The 19,608-nt window shown below is 45.3% G+C and overlaps 1 protein-coding gene and 1 long non-coding RNA gene across 3 annotated transcripts in view; one reads left to right on the top strand and one right to left on the bottom strand.

Annotated features, from left to right (window-relative positions):
* The first annotated feature begins 4,218 nt into the window (after window positions 1-4,218).
* Window positions 4,219-8,651, top strand: LOC120441930. Its single transcript, XR_005614395.1, has 2 exons — window positions 4,219-4,316; window positions 7,181-8,651. It is a non-coding gene; the product is annotated as an uncharacterized LOC120441930 (long non-coding RNA).
* Window positions 8,652-8,753: 102 nt separating this feature from the next.
* map1aa (microtubule-associated protein 1Aa) overlaps window positions 8,754-19,608 on the bottom strand; it is a 30,058-nt gene continuing 19,203 nt past the window's right edge. For both annotated transcript variants that reach the window (XM_039617454.1, XM_039617418.1), the window contains exons 4-6: window positions 12,650-19,565; window positions 12,336-12,562; window positions 8,754-9,212 (exon numbers count right to left, since the gene is read on the bottom strand). In XM_039617454.1, coding sequence (XP_039473388.1) covers window positions 9,057-9,212; window positions 12,336-12,562; window positions 12,650-19,403 — 7,137 coding nt within the window. In that variant the 5' untranslated portion in view covers window positions 19,404-19,565 and the 3' untranslated portion in view covers window positions 8,754-9,056. The remainder of the gene's footprint in view (window positions 9,213-12,335; window positions 12,563-12,649; window positions 19,566-19,608) is intronic.

Here is a 19,608-nt window from a genome sequence, read left to right as displayed (position 1 = left end):
TAATAAATCCGAGGAATAGTAATATGTGTGCCTCTTGGCATAGGCACACATAATAATGGATTGCATTTATATAGCGCTTTTCGAGACCCTCAAAGCGCTTTACAATTCCACTACTCATTCACTCTCACATTCACACACTGGTGGAGGCAGCTACAGTTGTAGCCACAGCTGCTCTGGGGCAGGCTGACAGAAGCGAGGCTGCCATATCGCGCCAAACGGCCAACTCTTGAGCCATGATCGCCCCAATAGTGCCCAGCAGACTGTTCACAAAGCTGAGGGATCTGGGACTCAACGGCCGTCTGTGTGCGTGGGTGTTGGACTTCCTCACTGGCAGAACTCAGGTGGTGAGGGTGGGTAGATGCGTCTCTAACAGCATCACCATCAACACAGGAGCACCACAGGGGTGTGTCCTCTCGCCACTGCTCTACTCCCTCTACACTTCAGACTATGTGGCCACCCACGGCTCCAACACCATTGTGAACTTTGCTGACGACACAGTGGTGTTGGGCGCCATCTCCAACAACGATGAGGCGGCCTACATGGATGAAGTGAAGAGTCTAGCATCACGGTGCCAGGATAACCATCTCCAGCTGAACGTCGGCAAGACCAAGGAGCTGGTGGTGGACTTCAGAAGGAGTCAGCACAGAGACTACAAGCCCATTATCATCAATGGAGCTCCAGTGGAGAGGGTGCAGTCCTTCAAGTATCTCGGTGTCCACATCTCCTCAGACCTGACATGATCTGCCCACATTCAGGTCCAGACCAAAAAGGCTAGGCAGCGCCTGTACCACCTTCATCAACTGAGGAAGTTCAGGGTCTCTCTGGTGATCCTCAGGACTTTTATACAGGCGCTGTGGAGAGCATCCTCACACAGAACATCACATCCTGGTTTGGGAACAGCTGTGTGAAGGACCCAAAAAGCTCTTCAGAGAGTGATCCGTACAGCAGAACACTGCTGCAGGATTGCTCTCCCCCCGCTTCAGGACACCTACACCAGGAGATGCCGGACTAGAGCAACGCAGATACTGAAGGACCCGTCCCATCTTGGCAACAAACTGTTCGAGCTTCTGCAATCTGGCAGAAGGTTCCGCATCATCCGGGCAAGGACAGAGAGACTCAAGAGGAGCTTCTATCCCCAAGCCATCCGGGCCCTAAACTAGAGCTGGGCGATATGACCCAAAATTCATATCTCAATATTTTCTTAAAGCCATAAAGTAAGAACAAAAAGAGAGTTCCTAGTCAAAGCTGTGTCCCAGATGTCACACAGGCACTTTTATTAACATACAGCATAGATGTACATGGAAAAAAAACTACTCAAAAATAAATTATGAGCATTTATTAAATAATGATGCTCTATAAATAAAAGAAAACTATGTTGTTTTGTGCATAACAAAGAGCTCACAATTGTGCAGTCAAAATGTAAACTAACAGACGCTGAGCATAATAACATAGACAGATTTCACAGCTGCTCTGTTCCCATCTTCTACTGCGTGACTGACAGCCTGGAGTTTGAAATCCGCTTCGTAACCATGTCTCTGAACAGGAGCCATTTATGATCCTTATACACACACAATACGGTAATATTACGTTGAAGCACAGTACGTATCACTCCGCGAGGCTCCTCGGTAGCCGTAATGCTCCGACAATCCATCAAGCGGTGCAGCTCCGTAGCTTAGCAAAGTCGAACTAAAACATTTATTGACAGATTGCTGAGCGCTGTGTATCACATAAAATCGGTTCGTGGTCATCAAGCACAACCAGAATTCATACAAAAGGCACGCAGTCAACTTTTGAGAGAATGAAAGGATTTCAGGCCGTGCATGGCGTTAGCGTGGTTAGCTCGTTAGCGTGGCTAGCTCGTTAGCGTGGTTAGCTCGTTAGCGTGGCTAGCTCGTTAACACGTTGACGCCGTCCAGCCCCACGCACGGGGCGATGCGCAGTAACTCATTAACGGAGATTTGCCGTGTCCATCTTGTCGCTGCCTGCAGGTGAAGCGATGGGGGAGGAGGGGGAGTTGTGTTCAGTGAAGGAGAGGCGAGGCCGAGTAACGTTGCATAGAGACAAAAGTGGACGAAAGAGAGGCAAACTTGCGGCTCCGCAACTATAATTATAACGTAACACAGACTATATCGATATACAGGATATTGTCACATCTTATATCTCGTATAAAAATATATCGATATTTTTTAAAAACTCAATATATCGCCCAGCTCTACCCTAAACCAATTCTTATTTAATTCACTTTACGTACAGAATTCACCTGCTTGCTGCATACATGCTACTACTGCACATTCACCTAATGTATATATTATATATAATGTCCCCCCCCCCCCTTTTTTTTTTCTTACATTGAGTAAATGCCTGTTAATTTAAATTGACTTGAGACAGCCGGGGTGGCTCAGCCCCGCAGCGACCATAAACTGGATACGTAAGAAGATGCTTTCAATCTACTGCCAAGCCGTTATTCAAGGTGTTCAAGTTGATGTCAGGACTTGCAGGTTGTTCCACTCTAAACACAATTTTGTTTTCTTTGTGATGCTGGCTCTGTGCATGGAGCACGTTGTAAATAAAAAGAAAAAGTGGGGGAAGGTTCAGAGGCTCCAGCGCTCTCCAGGACTCTGAGTCTCTTCCTGAGAATAAATGAGCTCTGAAGTGTTCACTAAGTAAATGTGTCAAAGGTCAATGTGTCCTGACACCTGGAGTTACCGTTCTCACAGTGTATGTTGTCACCGTGACGGTCAGTGGTGTGATGAGCTGGAGAACAGAAGAAATGCAGAGGAACGTAGGCGATGGGGATATTTTATGAATGGAAAAATTTCATCTGCACCATTTCCAGGTGTTTGATGAACACAAACAGGTAAAGAGTAGCACATTTCTGTATAAATGTTCCCAAAAGCTTCTTCTGTTTTCACGAATGCAAAGATATCTCAGTCACCAAGTTCTGTTAATGTCCAGAGTTGCGATGTTCAGGTGATGTGTTAGAAAGTCCATGAAGTGAGGTGTATTTAAAGTCAGTGTCGTGTTGCTGCCATTGTCTTTAGATTTTTCCTTTGGATTTCTGTTGAGAGTATTTTCAGCCCAATGAGCTTGGAAAGAAAAGCGTCTGGACTTCTTTAAGTTGCTTGAAGATGTTTCACCTCTCATCCGAGAAGAAGCTTCAAGCAATCTCCAAAAGTTGAATCTGTTCATCTGGACGTAGCGTTTTGTGGGAGAAACGTTTCGTCACTCATCTAAGTGACTCCCACAAAACGCTACGTCCAGATGAACAGATTCAACTTTTGGAGATTTACTTTCCTGGATGATTGAGAATGCATCAAGAAGCTTCAAGCAACTTAAAGAAGTCCAAGCTCCTTAGACTACGATGACCTGGATGACTGAGAACCTTCACTGACTGTAGAAAGATGTTTTCTGCTCTCATTGGTTCAGCCCATCAGTCTTTGTCAAGTTCTTGCACCTCCGTCCTGGAAAGGACCCGATACTTTTGAACATTAGATTTTCCTGAAGTCCTAGAATATAGTTCCTCATGTATCCACCTGCCTGCCTGTAACTGTTGTGCCTATCTATCCTCTAGCAGAGCCAGGACCAAAGCTAAGTGACTATATTTGGATGAGAAGGTGAAGCTATTAGCTTGGCACCCTGTTCAGTCAAACCAAAGCATTAAAAAGAAAAATCACCCAGTGTGAACTTGAAGGAGTGCTTCTGTATCAGCTGTTTTTATATACGTCAACTTACCTTCTGACGCTCATCACCATGCAAGGCCTGAACCATTAGTGATTTATGAGTGAGCGGTGGGTCCAAAATATAAGTCTAACGGAGAAAGTGTTAAAGCTAGACATTTTAATACGTCAAAGCTGAAGTGGCCAAAACTGTAGTTTACTCTGTGCTGCTTGAGGTTGGCTCCAAACAAAAGTCAGTCTATGTGAAATGGTAGTTAAAGTCTTACAGCCCAGTACAGGAGCAGTTCAGGCTTTAATGATAGTTACTGGTGTCCCAGTTGGAGTCTACTGGGCTTCATCCACTACTTCAAGTCATTAAACTGGACCTTTTTCGGGTTTTTGGATTATCTGACTAATACTATGACTTGCTGTGTGGTACAGACTTTTGTGTGAGTATAATTTGTCTGTTACTTAGTATTAATTAGTCTATATGTATCTGCTGCACCTCTGCAGTTTAGTAATGCAGCTTTGCTAACTAACTCCACACTTTCATCTGTAAGGTAACTTCTGCCTCCAAAAAGAAAGATGTGGACAAAATCCTGAAGCTTCCAAAACAAATGGGAACATCATGCTGTCTGTGGATTCACTGACCTTTGACAGGTAATATATGACGGTTTACAGTTAACAGGCTTAGAGTAACCAGCTGTTGAAGGCACAAATCTGCTTCAGAAGAGTACGTGGTTATTTCCAGCTCTGATGCAAAGGGAAATATCCACGTCTATTGTTCCCTCTATTCTCCAGCCTGATGCTGTGACCCAGTGAGTGATGTCATTACTGCATCCATTCATCAGCTTCTCACAGCGAGGATTGTCCTCCAGCTTCCAGGCTGCTCCTTCCCCTAAGGCAGTATCAACTTCAGAAAGACTCCACGGTCTGGGAATCATCCCATATCTGTTTGCTTTGTTTTGTTTGATAAATGGCTCATATCACCAGTGGAGGGCCTCGGCACTCCAATCCAGAATATTTTAGGGCTTTTAAACTCTTTTTGAAAAAAAGTTTATCAAGCAGAACGAAGCCCAGATTGTTCCAGTGTCTGGACCTCAGTGTGGATTCAGCTCCTGTGGATTCATCTTGACACTCTAAGGCAGGGGTGTCAACTCCAGGCCTTGGGGGCCGGTGTCCTGCAAGTTTTAGATAACACCCTGGGTCAACACACCTGAATATCAATGATTAGTTCATTACCAGGCTTCTGGAGAACTGCAAGACATGGGGCGTTTATCAATATGCGTACTTGTGTGTACTTGCGTTCTCGTGTACTCGTGATACGTCATCAGTCGGAGACCAAGTACTGTTCCAATTGAAATGCGCATCAAGCCGAGCGCGAAAAAGTCCCGGATGTGTTCTCGCTCCGCCCGTTTTATCGAGCATGCATCGGTGTGGACTTGGTACAGCTAAATATCCCAGAATGCATTTCGTCCAAAACTCAACAGCGGACTCCCGGCACATCGTTTTCAACCCCCCCCCCGCTCGCGATCTTCTCACTACTCAGGTTAAAGAAACCCCAGCAGCTGTCTATAGTATTGAGTGTCCACTAGAATAGAAATAAAAGCGTTCTAACATCTCACCTGCTTGTTTTATTAAGGTATGTACACGTATGTACATGTACACTATTTTTATTAATAGAGGTTTCACTACTGAGGTTAAAAATGATATACAAGTCACTTAGATCACTTCTAAATGTTAATGTTTGGTTTATTTCAGTGTTTTATTTGTTCCTGAGTAAACCGGTTTGGCTGTGATTACAGTTAAGCTTCATAACATGTTACTCACAGTTAAATTAGGAGGGGCGGCAGTAAAACTCGGACCTGTGACATCATCACGTCACGCAGGTGTTCCAATTGTACATATCGCGAGTCCGTGCTCGCGTTCTCGGCGATGCGTACTCACCGAGAACGCGAGCGTACGCATCAAGATACTTGGGCATTGATAAACGGCCATGTTGAGGAGGTCATTTATCCATTTAAATCAGCTGTGTTGGCTCAAGGACACATCTAAAACCTGCAGGACACCAGCCCCCGAGGCCTGGAGTTCAACACCTGTGCTCTAAGGCCATGAGGAAGGAAAACTGGTCTATGAGTGGTTCCCAAACTGTCTTAACCATTCATCACTTATAAAGGCATATAAAAGTGTAAAGGCTTAATATAATAAAGGCAAAATATACTTAATAGTATTTTTACCCCTCTGCGGTAAGAGGCTGATGGGGTCCTGTGACCCGCCAGGGGGTCAACATAGACACCCAAGTTTTTGAATTTGGTAGCTGAAGAATGAAGTGAGGTTGGAGTTTCACCCCATCGATGTAACTCCTGAAAGTTCAAATCTGTGACCTCAAGGTGAGAGGTCAAGTTTTCTAAAAGTCTTCAATTCAGTTTTAATTATATAGCGCCAAATCACAAAGAAAACCTCAACAATCATATCACCACTTATGAGCAAGACCTTTGGTGACAGTGGGAAGGATAAACTCTCAGGGAGGGGCGGGAGAAAAGACCCACTGCGGAAGAGAGCCAGTGATCAATAATTACTCATGATTAGATGTAGAGTGGTGTACAAACACATGTGAGTGAATGAAAAAGAAACACCCAGCAGACACAAAATGACAAGACGACACATTTTCTTTCGGTAAATGATATTTTTATTGATCTTCACCACACTTTTCCCTTTCAACAATAAATCACTTTTTTATTTGACCTGTTTACGCGTTTAAAGAGAGATAAAGAGAATATTGCACTTAAAACAAGAGATGGAAGTAAAACCATGAAGCAGAAAAGGAGGGAGGAAACGATCACGAGGCTTTCTTTACAGCACAGTGCCTCCTCAGTACCGGGCAGCTTAGCTTCTTAACCAGCATCATTTAAAATAGCATCTCTATGATAAGTCAGGTTTGTTTTCAGCTATTACGATACAGGAGAACTCAGAAGGTAGGTACACATGCACGTACAAGCAGGGCTCACTGGAAACCAACAGTCTTTATGATTTATGAGTCGTTCCACTGCAGATAAGTATGAATGCCACAGATACGGACTTTTTTTAACTTTTGGTTTTTTGCACGTGAAAATAGAGCAGTTAGCTGTGTGTGTGTGTGTTAAGATTTGACTGAGAGAAATGTGAGTAACAGGAAATCCACTATAGATAAAAATGTAGTGACTTGAGTGAACCGAGTCCCTCGTGTCTGGCAGTCTGAGTGGTTTGCTTATATGTGAGTAGTGCGTGATTACAATATTCCTTTACCGCAGGAATGTCAGCGTCACTGAATGACCCGGCAGCGCAGAGAGTTAACTGGAAAGTTTACCCTAGCCAGCTGTAGGCTAAATATAATTATATATACAATTATATATAATCCTCGACTCCATATCTTTGTCGCTTCTGTAAGTTGTTTGTTGACAGAATGGCAGTCAGACTGTGTCCTGTCATTCAAAGAAAGACACCGGTGAGTTTAGCCTGCACACAGCTGATGTGATGTATTTCAGGCTACGGTGAGGCCGATCTGGCGAGTGTGACTCGGGTGTACCGTACGAAGCGCAGCAAAAACCAAGGCAACCCGGATATCGAAGTCCTCCACGGAGAACGTAAAGGTAATCTGCATCTTCACATTCAAAGCAAATATGAGCTGCTGACGCCAGCATCTATTTGTGCACGCGTCTGTCCTACACGCGTCGCTAGCTGAGCCCAGGAGGCATAGAGGGGAAAATCTGCGTTTTCGTTGCGGATCATAAAGTAGCAACCCCGGTGAGGCCTGTTGGTCCTTACATCTGTTTGATTGTTGGTTTAGTTCCTGGTTAAAATCTATTAAATTGCTCCAAAAAGTATCAAAATATAGAAATCATTATTGATAATACTCGACCAAATCACATCTACGTCTAATATTAAGGTAATGAAGTGCTATCCAAACACGACCACCAAGCTATGGCCGGAAACAATTTAATACAAAATAAAATGCAACAAGTTTATTGTGGCTAAATTCAACAAAAAATAAAGAAATTGCACGATCTATGACGGCGAATTAAAGAAACAAGTCCAGTTGAAGTCTTGCACACTCCTTTGTGCTTCTTTGAGTGGCAGCTGAAATACTGATTGGGTGCTTTGAAAGGTGCCGTTTTACCCTCACTATGTACAACAGAAAACATCAGAGGAGCCAGCGATGTCTCGCACACAGGCGTGCCTAACATTTCTACCATCACTTTGTCTTCCCTTCCAGCACAGCAGGACAGAAAGGCACATGTGGGCGACTGTCAACCAGGCGAACGCGCAATCTCTCCTCTCAGCCACATGTTCCTATCGTTGTAATGGAATACATTCTTTAACGCAACCTTTGTATTGACACAGCAACAGGTATGAGGTTACTCTACTCTAATGAGTGCTATTTTCTGTATGTAAAGATATAAACATGTAAATACCAAAGATCAGATGACTCTTTTTAAACTACATCATGACCTCCACCTACAGCTCTCTACGTGACCTCTGTGAAGATATGTTGACTGGAAATACACCAAAGACTACAGAAACAAATGGACACAACTGATTTCTCAAATTCACCGTAGGAAAAACAGTCACTGAGAAACTGTAACAAGTGGTTTTCACTTTGAGAGGACTTAAGAAATAGCACAAGTCACTACGAGACAGATTATCTTTGAGTATGAGCGTCCCTATAGCTACAGCAAATATACTGAAAAGACCAAGTGGACCTCTGGGTTTCTGTTTCTCTACGTCAGCGGGAGCCCCGAAGAGACGGAAATAGAAACGCAGAGGAAATTCATCACAAACTCTGTTGTGTGGTGGTTTACACACTGCCTTCCTAACAGGAAGGAAGGGAATCAAACGTAAACAAAAATGCCAAATGAACAAATGTGGAGCTAGCGTCTGTGGCGACCCGCCCGTGAATACCGGAGCAGCTGAAAATATCGTAGATCTTCTCCGATACGATAAACTTGATTTGTTTGACTTGCTTGTTGTTGGCTTTAATTGTGCTTCAATTAGAACCTTGCTAGTATTGTTTTGACAATACAAAGGGGCAAAAATCACTGTATTATATAAAATAAGGAAAAAATCCGGTTAAGGGACAGAAAATAAAACTCTTCCCTTCACACGACTAAGTATTAAGATTGCAGTGAACAATTAAAAAAACGACTCCGTTATACAAATGGTGATAGCCACAAAAACCTTATAAATAAATAAAAATCTAGAAAACACGGACAGTTACCCAGATCTGTTTCACACAAAGGGACTCAAATACAAGTAACTGGGGCAGACAGACGTTTGCATATCGGGCTATAGAGAAGAGTAAATAAAAACTGATGTACACTGGGGAGGCCAGTAGGAGAGGAGAGAGGAGACAAAGGCTGGATCTTAAAACTCGATCTTGCAAGCTGGGAAAGACTCATCCTGCATGACAACGGTGCTGCTGGAGGCCAGGACCATGATGTTGAGCTCCTGCTGCCTCTCGTGCGTCTGCTGGTACCATTCACGGGTCACCTCAGTGTCGTGGGTGGGGATGAGGGTGACCTGAGAGGGAAACCCAAAGGAAAGTGCGGAGGTGTAGTCAACAGAACTGAGAGTACCTAGAAGATTTTAAAACTTGGTACACTTTGAAGGATTTTGTTTTTGCTTCGATGTGGTGAGTGCGGCCTAGTTTTAGCAGTAATTGCTATAATGTGAAGTTGCGGTCAAAAGTTCGTAAACACTTATCGTAAGCATTAATGTTGTGGTAATTTGGGACTTCTTTGAACTGTTCTTTTTCAAGTGTGGAGAGATTGTGCAGCACGCATCTGCAATGACATTAACAAACAGGAGTTGGGTGGATGTTTGATTGGTCCTCTTGGCACAGACCTGGGTACCATCATTAGAAGATTGGGTCTGTGCCAACAAACTAACTTATTTAAGGCTACGTCCACACTAACACGTTTTGGTTTGAAAACGCATCTTTTTCTCTCCGTTTTGGTGCTCCGTCCACACTGAGACGCTGTGTTTGGTCAAGGAAAACAGAGCTTTTTGAAAATGCTCTCCAAAGTGGATACGTTTGAAAAAGGCGTTTTCGCGTCACAGTGTGGACAGCGAAAAGGGAGGCTTTCAAAAACGATGACACATTTCAGTCATATGATGCAGTCATGTGACCAATTAAACTAAGATGGCAGACGGTATCGTACAGCGGTTGTTTTGTTTGCTCTCAAGCCCTATTAAAGATTAATATCAGCTTGTACATGTTCCAGATAAAACTCGGCAATTTTCCATGACATTTTGCCGCGACGTTTCAAAGAGCCAGAAAGTGAACAAACGTCAGACAGAAAAGACGCAGGTCAATCATCTTACTTTTCACGCATGCGCAGCACAGCAATGTAGCGTTTTCAGTGCAAGGTTATTATCGTGAACTAAAACTAACCAAATAACGAAAACTAGAAGTGAAAAAACATTTTCGTTAACGGAAATAAAAATAAAAACAAAGAAAGGAAAACTAACTAAAACTGTAATGAGTGTTCACAAAACTAACTAAAATTAACTGAATTTATAGCAAAAATGTGTTTAGTTTTCGTTGATGTGTGCGTGTCATACAATAGTCAAGGGTGAAAAAGAAGTTTAGTTTCCAGGTTTTTTTCGTGCTGTGTCTCATTATGCCAGCAGGTGGCAGTACGTTAGTCGAGTCGTCTGTGTTGCTGCTCCGTCCCACGCATGCAGAATCATGTCAGGAAAAGTCTGGAGAAAGTGCCAGAGTCCAATTTGGGATTACTTTGAATATGACTGTGTTTTGGATAAAGCAAGTGTCTTGTAGTGGAACGAGAGAAATTATGAGGGACATTTCTAAAGGAAAAAAAATCCCACAAACCTTAAAGTGCACTTGAAAAGCTCACACAAGAAGGCTAACCTAGCTTACTTGGAGAAGGTAAGGGAGCACGCCCAACCCTCATCCCCAGAAACAGAAGCTAACACCAGGCAAGGCAGCGTGATGCATCCCGAGACAACAGGACTGGGATATCTACATAACTGTGTGAGTCAATTGCCTTAACACCCGGTGCTGCAAGAGTTAATAGTCTCATTGGGGCCAAGATATACATTTTATAGTTGCCTGGTATCAACGGTTGTTCATCTGCCTTTATTTATTTATTTAAAGAACCCATAGGTGGGAATGTGAGTTGTCTGTCGCTGCGTGTTAGCCCTGCGACAGACAGGCGACCTGTCCAGGGTGCAGGGTATGGTAGCTGGAATAGCAACATACCCAAGGATAAGCAGAAGAGCATGACTGATATGATGAAACTGGGATTTTGTTACACTTAATTATTGCAAACACAACTAAAACTATAACTGAAACTAATCAAAACTAAACTGAAACTAAGGATTTTCCAAAAAATAAAAACAAAACTAAACTAGCAAACAATTGGTAAAAACTAATTAAAACTAATATAAAATTGAAAATCTGAAGTCAAAACGAAATAAAAATAAAAACTAATGAAAATTGCAAAACTATTAAAACCCTGTTTCAGTGTTGATGAAAACGATTGAAAACGAAAGTGTGGACGCGGAGCGTTTTTAGACGAAACCGCAGTTTTCCAATTTATCCAGATTAGTGTCGACATAGCCTAAATGTTCTCTACCAGGTCTGCCAGGACGACTAATCAAATATTCAGTCAGGATTATGCCCTGAGCTTGCTGATGTCTACCAAAACCATTGAGTTAAGAAGCAACTTGCTGAGAAGTAACCAAATATTAGTGTGAGTGTATATGTACTTTTAACCATCAGCTAACCCAGTTATTCTTCTTTAAATGTATTAAAGATTATTAAAGACGTACTGCTGCACCATTATTCAAACCTGGAAAGACAACAGTTCAAAGAAATCAATAAAAGCTTGTAATTACCATGAAGTTCATGCCAAGTTTTGACACTCATATAGCTCAGTGATGTCACTTGAGCTGGCAAATGTAATTGTTTTAACCTATCTATGAAGCTAGCAGCTGTAGTAGTATTCAGTTGTCCTAACAGACCTCATGTAAAACATGGCCAAAGCCACCGGAGTCGAGCGTTTTGGTTTGGAAGGACAAAGAGGTAAATGACTCTGATGTCTGATCGTTCATGTTACCCGACAGGAAGTGAATGCAACCGCTGAACAGCAGGATCACAGAGAGTATGCTGGCTATCTAGTTTTCAGCCTAGTGCAGATTGTTGTTGTCTCCAGTCACCTCTTTGGCTCCGACAGCAATCAGGAATTGTTAAACTTCTGTAGACATCAAACAGGTTTCTGGCAGACAAGAACACTGGCTGGTGTCCAACTTAAGGAAATTTGGGCTTAGTGGAAAACCAAAGCATCACCAGCTGCACACTTCAGTACGTAGCTCAAGTAAGAGTGTTTAGTAAATGGCACCACAAACCTTTGAGATTTAAAAGTGAAAATTATTGTGTTTATATTTTTTTGTCAAGTCGATAACCCCAATAATAACCTTAACCTAGCTCTACATGCTGGAGATCAGGAAAAAAAGAAGTTTCTTCTGCGTGTCAATTAGAAAGATTATATTCTTTGTTCCCTAATTGCCAGAACTTGATAGAGAACAATGTATTAAAAACTAACCCTAGTTTAGAGTCACGGTTGGGGTCATCAGCGATGACTTAAATCGATGGGTTAAAACACATGTAAATAATACCTGTAGGTTTGATCCCCACTGAGCTTTGCCGTCCAACAGTGCATCAAGGACTCCTCGGCTCGGTTCGCCGCTCGCTGCATCGTTGCCACTCACCACATAGTATGCGGAGCGAATGCGTTTGAAAAACTCTTGGTCCACATTCTTGGCACTGCAGTGGTTGGGAATGTAAGTCAGATCCACATAAATGGGTTGGCCAGGAGCAGCCACAGAGCCTGACTTCTGAGAACCTGTGTGGGAGAAGAAGGCCAAACCGTTGTTCCCTTTTGTGTTGTGTAAAGTGTTAGGATGTTATGTTTTCAATGACATTTGCTCACCTGAACTGCTTTTGACACCATTAGTCAGCCCTTTGCCAGGGTTGTAGCTTGACCTGGACAGGTCGTCATCTTTGGAGCCCTGTCCATCTGAAAGACGAGACATCCGCGAGCTCTTGTCGGCCTCCTTCTTTTTCAGCGAAGCACTACGAGGAGACTGCGTCTGTTTGACAGGCATAGGAGACCGCTTGCGCCTAGCTGGTGATCCTGATTTGGTTTTGCCTGCAGTCTTCTTTAAGCTCTTAGTTTTTGGCTCTTTCTTCAGGGAGCCGTTGTCTAAAGAGTCGGGATCCACCATGCAAACGTCTGGCCGTGGGGGGTGTGGGGAAGGATCCATGAGGGGAGCAGGAGGAGGATCGTGGTTCCTTCTGGAGGTAAAGTGGTGGCTGCCTCCTCCTAGGGCAGCTTTATCGACTGGCATGTAGTCAGCATCCTCATCTGAGTCCATGTTGCCTTCACCAGTAGCTGAAGGGTATTCTTCAGTGCCCGGGGGTGCATCAGAATCTGACTGGGAGGCCAGAGACTCGCTGACCGAGGTGGGTGGAGTGTCCTCTGTGGCCAAGCCTAATCCTGCTGACATCCCGCCAGTTTGGTGCAGAGAACTGCTGTCCCTGCTGTGGGATTGGTTTTGATGGGCGTGCTTGTGAGCCCTTCTCTTGACTGAGAGGTCGTGCTCGTCACCCTCCTGCGACTGATCACTTCTGCGGCCTTGCTCCTCATCGTCCTCGTCGCTGGAGAGTTGCCGCATGCAGGGGTTGATGAAGGAAGGTGAGAGGTCTTCTTTGCGTTGCCTGTACTCAGAAGATGAATATCCTGGAGAGGAGCGGCTGGTATAAGAGGAGGTGGCTCCTATGGGTGCATCCCGATCGCTGTCGTCATAGTCATCCTCGTCGTCATGCCCTCCCCGGCTGCACTCCTCCCCGTAGAACGGTGAACGGAACGGCTGATCAGTTGAGGAGAGTGAGAGCGGGCGGGCAGGATGCTCTGGCTCCATCTCGCACTCCTCTTCAAACTCATCATCGTGGCGGTAATGAGGGGGGGAGTCTCCTGGCACCATTCCCATCTGGGATTTTGGGATTTCCCACTCATAGGAGCTCCTTACATAACCTGCCGCTCCCTCATGTGACACCAGCTTGGCTGAGCCTAAAGCTGCACCAGTTACTGCTGCTGCAGGTGGGAGCATGGAACTCGTGCTGACCTCCGTGGGCCCGTTCACTGTGTCTGGCTTGCTGGTCTGAAGCGTTGAGGGAGTGTAGGAGCCAAGAACATCTGGAAGCACATCTCCTGGCTTTTCAGCGATGGGTGGAGCAACAGGCTTGTCAGAAAATAAAAGGCTACTAGCCAGGCCACTAGAAGGAGACCTCCGAGTCATCTCACGCATATACGCTTCCTCGTCCTCTTCTTCGCTGCTTTCGGTCTCCTCAAAGTAATGTTTGCCTTCTATGTCTGGCCGAGGCGAGGACGTGACGCCAAACAGAGCAGCACTAGCTGCCTCCTTGTCCTTGGAGAAATCTGAAAGTTGAGAGAATGGCAACGCTGCTGTGGCCCCAAATCCAACAGCTGTGTCCAGCTGGGACCCTTCAGACCACTCAGGCTTAGAGAAACACTCGGGCTGAGAGACTTTATCTGTTAGTCCACCTAATGAACCTAATGAAGTCGTGTGCTCCTTCTTGTCATCAGTAAGGGTACTGGACGAGAGGGAGGGGAAGGATTTAACCTCTTCAAAAGGACTGAAAGGTGAGAAGCGGGCCAAACCGGAGGTAGTCTCAGCTGTGCTCGTAGCCGTAATTTCTTTCTCAGTCACTTCTAAATAGTCATCTTTTGCGACAGCAGAGCTGGAGAATGGAGAATCCGTAACGGGTGAGTGTTCATCTTTGAAGGAGGAGTACTCAAAGAGAGGCTCGGCTGAGGCAGGTGTCTCCAACTCCTCTCCGAACTGACGGCTGGTGGACAGAGACCCCGAGGTGGAGGAGGAGTAGCTGTACGCCGAAGAGGAGGAGAACCCAGGGGCAGCGGTGGTTGTGGTGTACTGGAAGCTTGTGTCCAGCGATCTCTTACTTAGAAGATCTGGTGTCTTTTGTTTCTCAAAATCAGAATCGGCTCTGTCGTTCTGGTAATAGTTGCCGTCTGTTGATTTCAAGGTGAAGTTGTCTCTTGCTTTGTCTGAGCTTTGACTGGACACAAATGACTCCTTCTCGTCACTTCCGCTGCTGTATTCAAATCCCGATGAGTAGCTAGAGAAACCTGCAGCTCCTAAATCCAGTGGTTTTCCACTTACCGATGACGAGTCGGTCTTGGCTTTATCTTCGACCGTTGCGAGGGAGCTAGAGCTGCTTTCTGTAATAACCGGCTTCCCCTGACCGCTGTAACCATATCCAGCCATAGAAACCATGAACTCAGGCTTGTCTTGGCCAAGCGTTTCACTGACTGGACTTTTCACTTCCTTTTCAGATTTCTCTTTGGCACCTTTCTCCATATCAGAATCAACAGCACCTTCATCCTCTTCCTCCTCCTCTTCATCATCTTCCTCTTCTTCGTCGTCATCAACAATATCATCATCATAGTCCTCCTCGTCTCTTGCCGTTAGCTTTCGCATATCAATCTCCAAGCACGCACCTTTCTCGTTGTAGGCCGAGGCAGCTAGCTTGTCTACACCCAACGCTGAGGCCTCGGTGCTATCAGTCGGGACTCTGACGTCTTTTTCTGATGACAAAGAAGTGGTCCATGCCTCGGGTCTGTCAGCCACTGAAGGGAATCGACTACTTTCACTGTGTTCGAATGTCTCCTTTTCTTTCACCTCTTTCTCAAATTGAGCCGTAGCTGGAGTGCTCTTGGAGTCTAGCCACGATGAGGACTCTTTTCCATAAGAAACAGCAAATCCCTCGTTTTCTGACATCTTATCCCTGACTGTGAAGGGCGGCTCATGTTTCAGCAGATCCACGCTGTCCTTTGCTACGTCTTTCTCCACTTTAAGGACCTCTAAGGACTCCTGGCGAAATGAGTCAGAGTCAATTGAGCTTGTCTTGCTGTCGTAAATGTCACTATAAGAGAACGTTTTGCCGTGCACATAGGGAGTGTCTTGTCTTACATACGAGGCCTTTACTTTACCCTCCTTCTCGGGAAACTCATACAGATTGAACTGAACACTTTTCTCAGGCTCTTTAATAATGATGTCTGTTTTTTCTGCGCTGTCTTTTGTAATGTCAGCTTCGGCACGATCACTCAAAACGGGCTGAGACCCTACCCTAACTGGAAAGTCATCATCTTTTTCATCTTTGTCCGAATACGTCACGTGAGGTTTGGGTTTCTCCTCTGTGCTAAAGGCCACATTCGTTTTGCCTGAGCTCACAACTTCCTTTTGAGTTCCTGCAGATTTTGCTTCAAAGCTAAAGTCATCATCCAAGAAGCAACCCTCTTTGGCCTCCATAAGCTTTGCCTTAACTGTAGGCTGTAGATCCTTTTTGGCATAATAATCGTCATCATCATCGTCATCAGATTCTTCAGATGCTTCAAACATGGTCTTGTCACCTGACACACCAATGAAGGAGGTATTGTCTGAGATGGTGACTGATTTCTCTGTTTTCTGGATGTCAGCTTTCGTGCTGGTCACTGCCTCGTCTCTGTCTTCTGTCCTAAAGGGCTTCTCCTCTGTCGGAGAGTAGCCGCTGCTGGTAGGCACAGACTGTGTGGGCGATGCAAGTTTCATGGTGCTATCGTCCGGACTGAGGCATCTTTCCTCACTCTCCTGCCTGGAGTGGGACTCTAGCCCTGGGGAGAATGATGAAGGAGGGGGTGATACAGGCTTTATTTCAACACCAGTCTTAAATCCCTCTGCAGTGAAGAGGTTTTCTTTGATAGACTGTGAGGGTGAGTACTGTGTAGTGGAGAATGGAGAAGGAGAAAAAGTGGACGAGGGCGATTTCTCCTTCTCCTGGAGCATCATAGAGGCTGCATGTTCGTAGCCCTCTTGAAGTTTACCAAGAGGGATGTCAACGTTTGGGGTCTGGTCTTCATCCTCGTCCTCATCATCATCTTCTTCATCCTGGACTGATGGGACATTCCCCTCACCCTCAATCTCAGGGATGTGGGGCTGGTACTCATCAGAGGAAGGAGACTTAAAACACTTGTCATCCTCTAGAGAGGAGGTGGGTGAGATGGTTCCTGCTGAGTGGAGATAGTCCTTCCCTTGGGCAGCCTCTGCACGTGAGGGGATGCTGTTGATGGTATCCAGCATGAGAGAGTTCCGCCCAGCCTCCTCAGTCTGGGGCGCTGTCACGGAGGCAACGGACTGGTCTTCAGCTACAGATGTGGCAAAGGATGACAGTTTGTCATATTCTGTGATGGATGTGGCTGAGGAGATGTGCTCCTCTTCAGCAAGAGGAGCAGCAATGATGGTGGGGTAAGGCGCAAGCTCTGGTTCGGGACCTCCCATAAAGGCTTTGTGTTTGACATCGGCAACGTCAGATATAGCGGAGCTCTTCAGCTCCTTTATACCATGCATCGAATCAAAGGTGCCGGGAACGTCAGGAACAGAGATGTCATAAGAGCCCACATCATAGCGCAGCTGTGGAATCCTGTCCTCGGTATCCTCGTGGATCTCCTCATCAGAGATGGTCTGTTCAGTCTCAGAGTATCCGGGTATGGTTTCATCTTGGATAAAAGAGAACTGCTCTGAGGCAGAGGCTGTTATTGCCTGTGCAGTTGGTAAAGGTTTTTGCTCCGATGGCTTGGTGTCCCACTCCTTTGCTTTTTCCTTTTTCACCTCCTCGGTTTTATACTTCAGGACCTCATCGTCTTCTGTCCCTTCAAGTTCAGCTTTCTCGATTACATCGCCCTCTTCCTCTGAGCTCTCGCTCTTCTTCGATCTATCTTTTACATCATCTTTTATGGAGTATTTATCATATTTTTCCATTTTCTCCTCTTCGTACTTTTTATTGGGACCATCATTGCCGTCGTTCTTCTTTTGAGTAGCCGCCACCACCTGTTCTTCCTGTTTGACTGGAGATTTGGGCGAAGCAGACTTTGTCTCAGTGGTTGAGGCTGTGACCTTTTCCTCAGGGAAAACTAAGGAAGAAACTTTAGCGTCAGAGAGCACTGTTAGCTCAGGCATGACATCGTTCTGGATTAGTTCTGTCTTGTGTTTGGACAGCTCCTCTTGTTTCAATGCCTCAAAGTCCTCAGTGAGGTCTTCGGGTGAGGACACAATGGACCTGTCAGCCAGAGCTGCTGCCTCAACCTCTTCAGGCACATTCTTTGAAACTGGTTTTTTCTCATTCGCTTCCTCCTTCACTGCTTTATTTTTGTCGCTTTTAGGTTTAGTCTGAGTCTTGGCCTTGTGCAAAGTTTTCCTCACCTCAGGGGTTAAAGGTTTCAGGTCTGGTTTTGTGATTTTTCTCAGTTCAGGTTTACTTGGATCTTTCTTTTTGTCCTCCTTGGCTTTGCTTTCTTTCTTCTCCTCCTTTCGTATGTTCTCGTCTTTCTTTACCTCGCGTTTCTCTTTCTTCATTTCTTTTTTCTCTTTGTCTTTTTTCTCATCCATCTTTGATGCTTTCTCTTGCTTGGCAGCTTTCTCCTTTGATATTTTCTTTTTTTCCATCTTCTTAACTCCAGGGGCTACTTCACTGTTTTTCTGTTGCTTGGTGGCTTTTAGACTTTCACTTTTGGGTTTCTTCTCTTCCTTCTTTTCAGCCTTATTTTCTTTGCCGGTATCGCTCTTTGACTCTTCCTCCGGTCCACTGGCTTCTTTCTTAGTTGTTTTCAAATGTGGTTTGGGCGAAGATTTCAGACTCTCTTTGCTATCAGTTCTTGATCTTATTTTGGTTTGTTTTATGATGGGAGGTGGTGCGCCGGATGATATGTCTTTTTGTGTAGCCACTGGGTATCGCAGAAAGTCCAGGTGCTTTAGTTTCTCTAGGCCTTCAAATATTTTATTCTGTGGTGCATTTCCTGGGAAAAGCACACGGACTATCTTTTCTGTCGGACGATGAGGAATCCACACGATGAGAGCTGTGACTGACGTTAAATAGGGGACCGATATTTCTCCTTCTTTTCCGTTCGGCATCATGATCCCTGTCTTGGCCTTGCTGTTTCCGGCCCATTTCTGCATTAGAAACTGCATCTCTTTGCTTTCTTTTACAGGGTTTAGAACATACATGTCTAACTTTCCCACACCAAGCTTGTGGAACAGTGTGATAGGTTCAGTCGTGTTGCTTACTACCCTATGAAGAGGCTCTGGTGTGATGCCAAGCTTGTTGAGGTACTGCAGTGTCAGAGATGCTTCCTCAATGCTTCGCTTTACCTTAAGGGTGGACTCGGGCATCCGCAGCTTCTCCGGGACATTGAAAAACACAATCCCGAGCTCGGGGGAAATAAGGTTCTTCATCCAGTCACCGCTGCTGCTGGAGCCAGAGTCTTGGTTCCTCTCTTCCTCCTGCTCAGCAATCTTTCGCTGGAACAGCCCATTGATGCCAGGGAGGTTATCTGCGCCAATATGGGTAAGCAGGACAGAGTCGATCCTGTCCAGGTGCCGAACCAGCTTCCAGAAGCAGGACTTCCGCTCAGACCCACCATCCACCAGGATGTTGAATCCATTGACGGCAAACAGAGCAGAGTCTCCCCTGCCTCCAGGGAAGATGTAGCAGCAGGGTTTGGACAGCTTCAGAAACCCACCGGAGGTTGGGGGCTCCAGAAGGTCAAAGGGTGACGGCACATCCACTGTCTCTGCAACATACTCTGTAAACTCTGTGACTCCGTCCATGTTGGGGAGGTGGGGTTCGGGGTTCAGGCGGTATTCCAGAAGATTTAGGAGTGACTGCTGCTCCTGGCTTTGGCCCAGGGAGCTCCAGCCCCCTTCTCCCTGACAGGAAACGGTAAGCTTCAACGGTTGCTCAGAAGAGGCCCTGGACAGGACTTCAGTCACCTTCAATCAAACACAGGAAGAGGGAAACATGACCCAAAATCAT

This window comes from Oreochromis aureus, linkage group 1, assembly GCF_013358895.1.
Source record: "Oreochromis aureus strain Israel breed Guangdong linkage group 1, ZZ_aureus, whole genome shotgun sequence".
Taxonomy (NCBI): Eukaryota; Metazoa; Chordata; class Actinopteri; order Cichliformes; family Cichlidae; genus Oreochromis; species Oreochromis aureus.
Note: the sequence above shows the minus strand (reverse complement) of the source record. Positions and strands in the feature narration are given on the sequence as shown.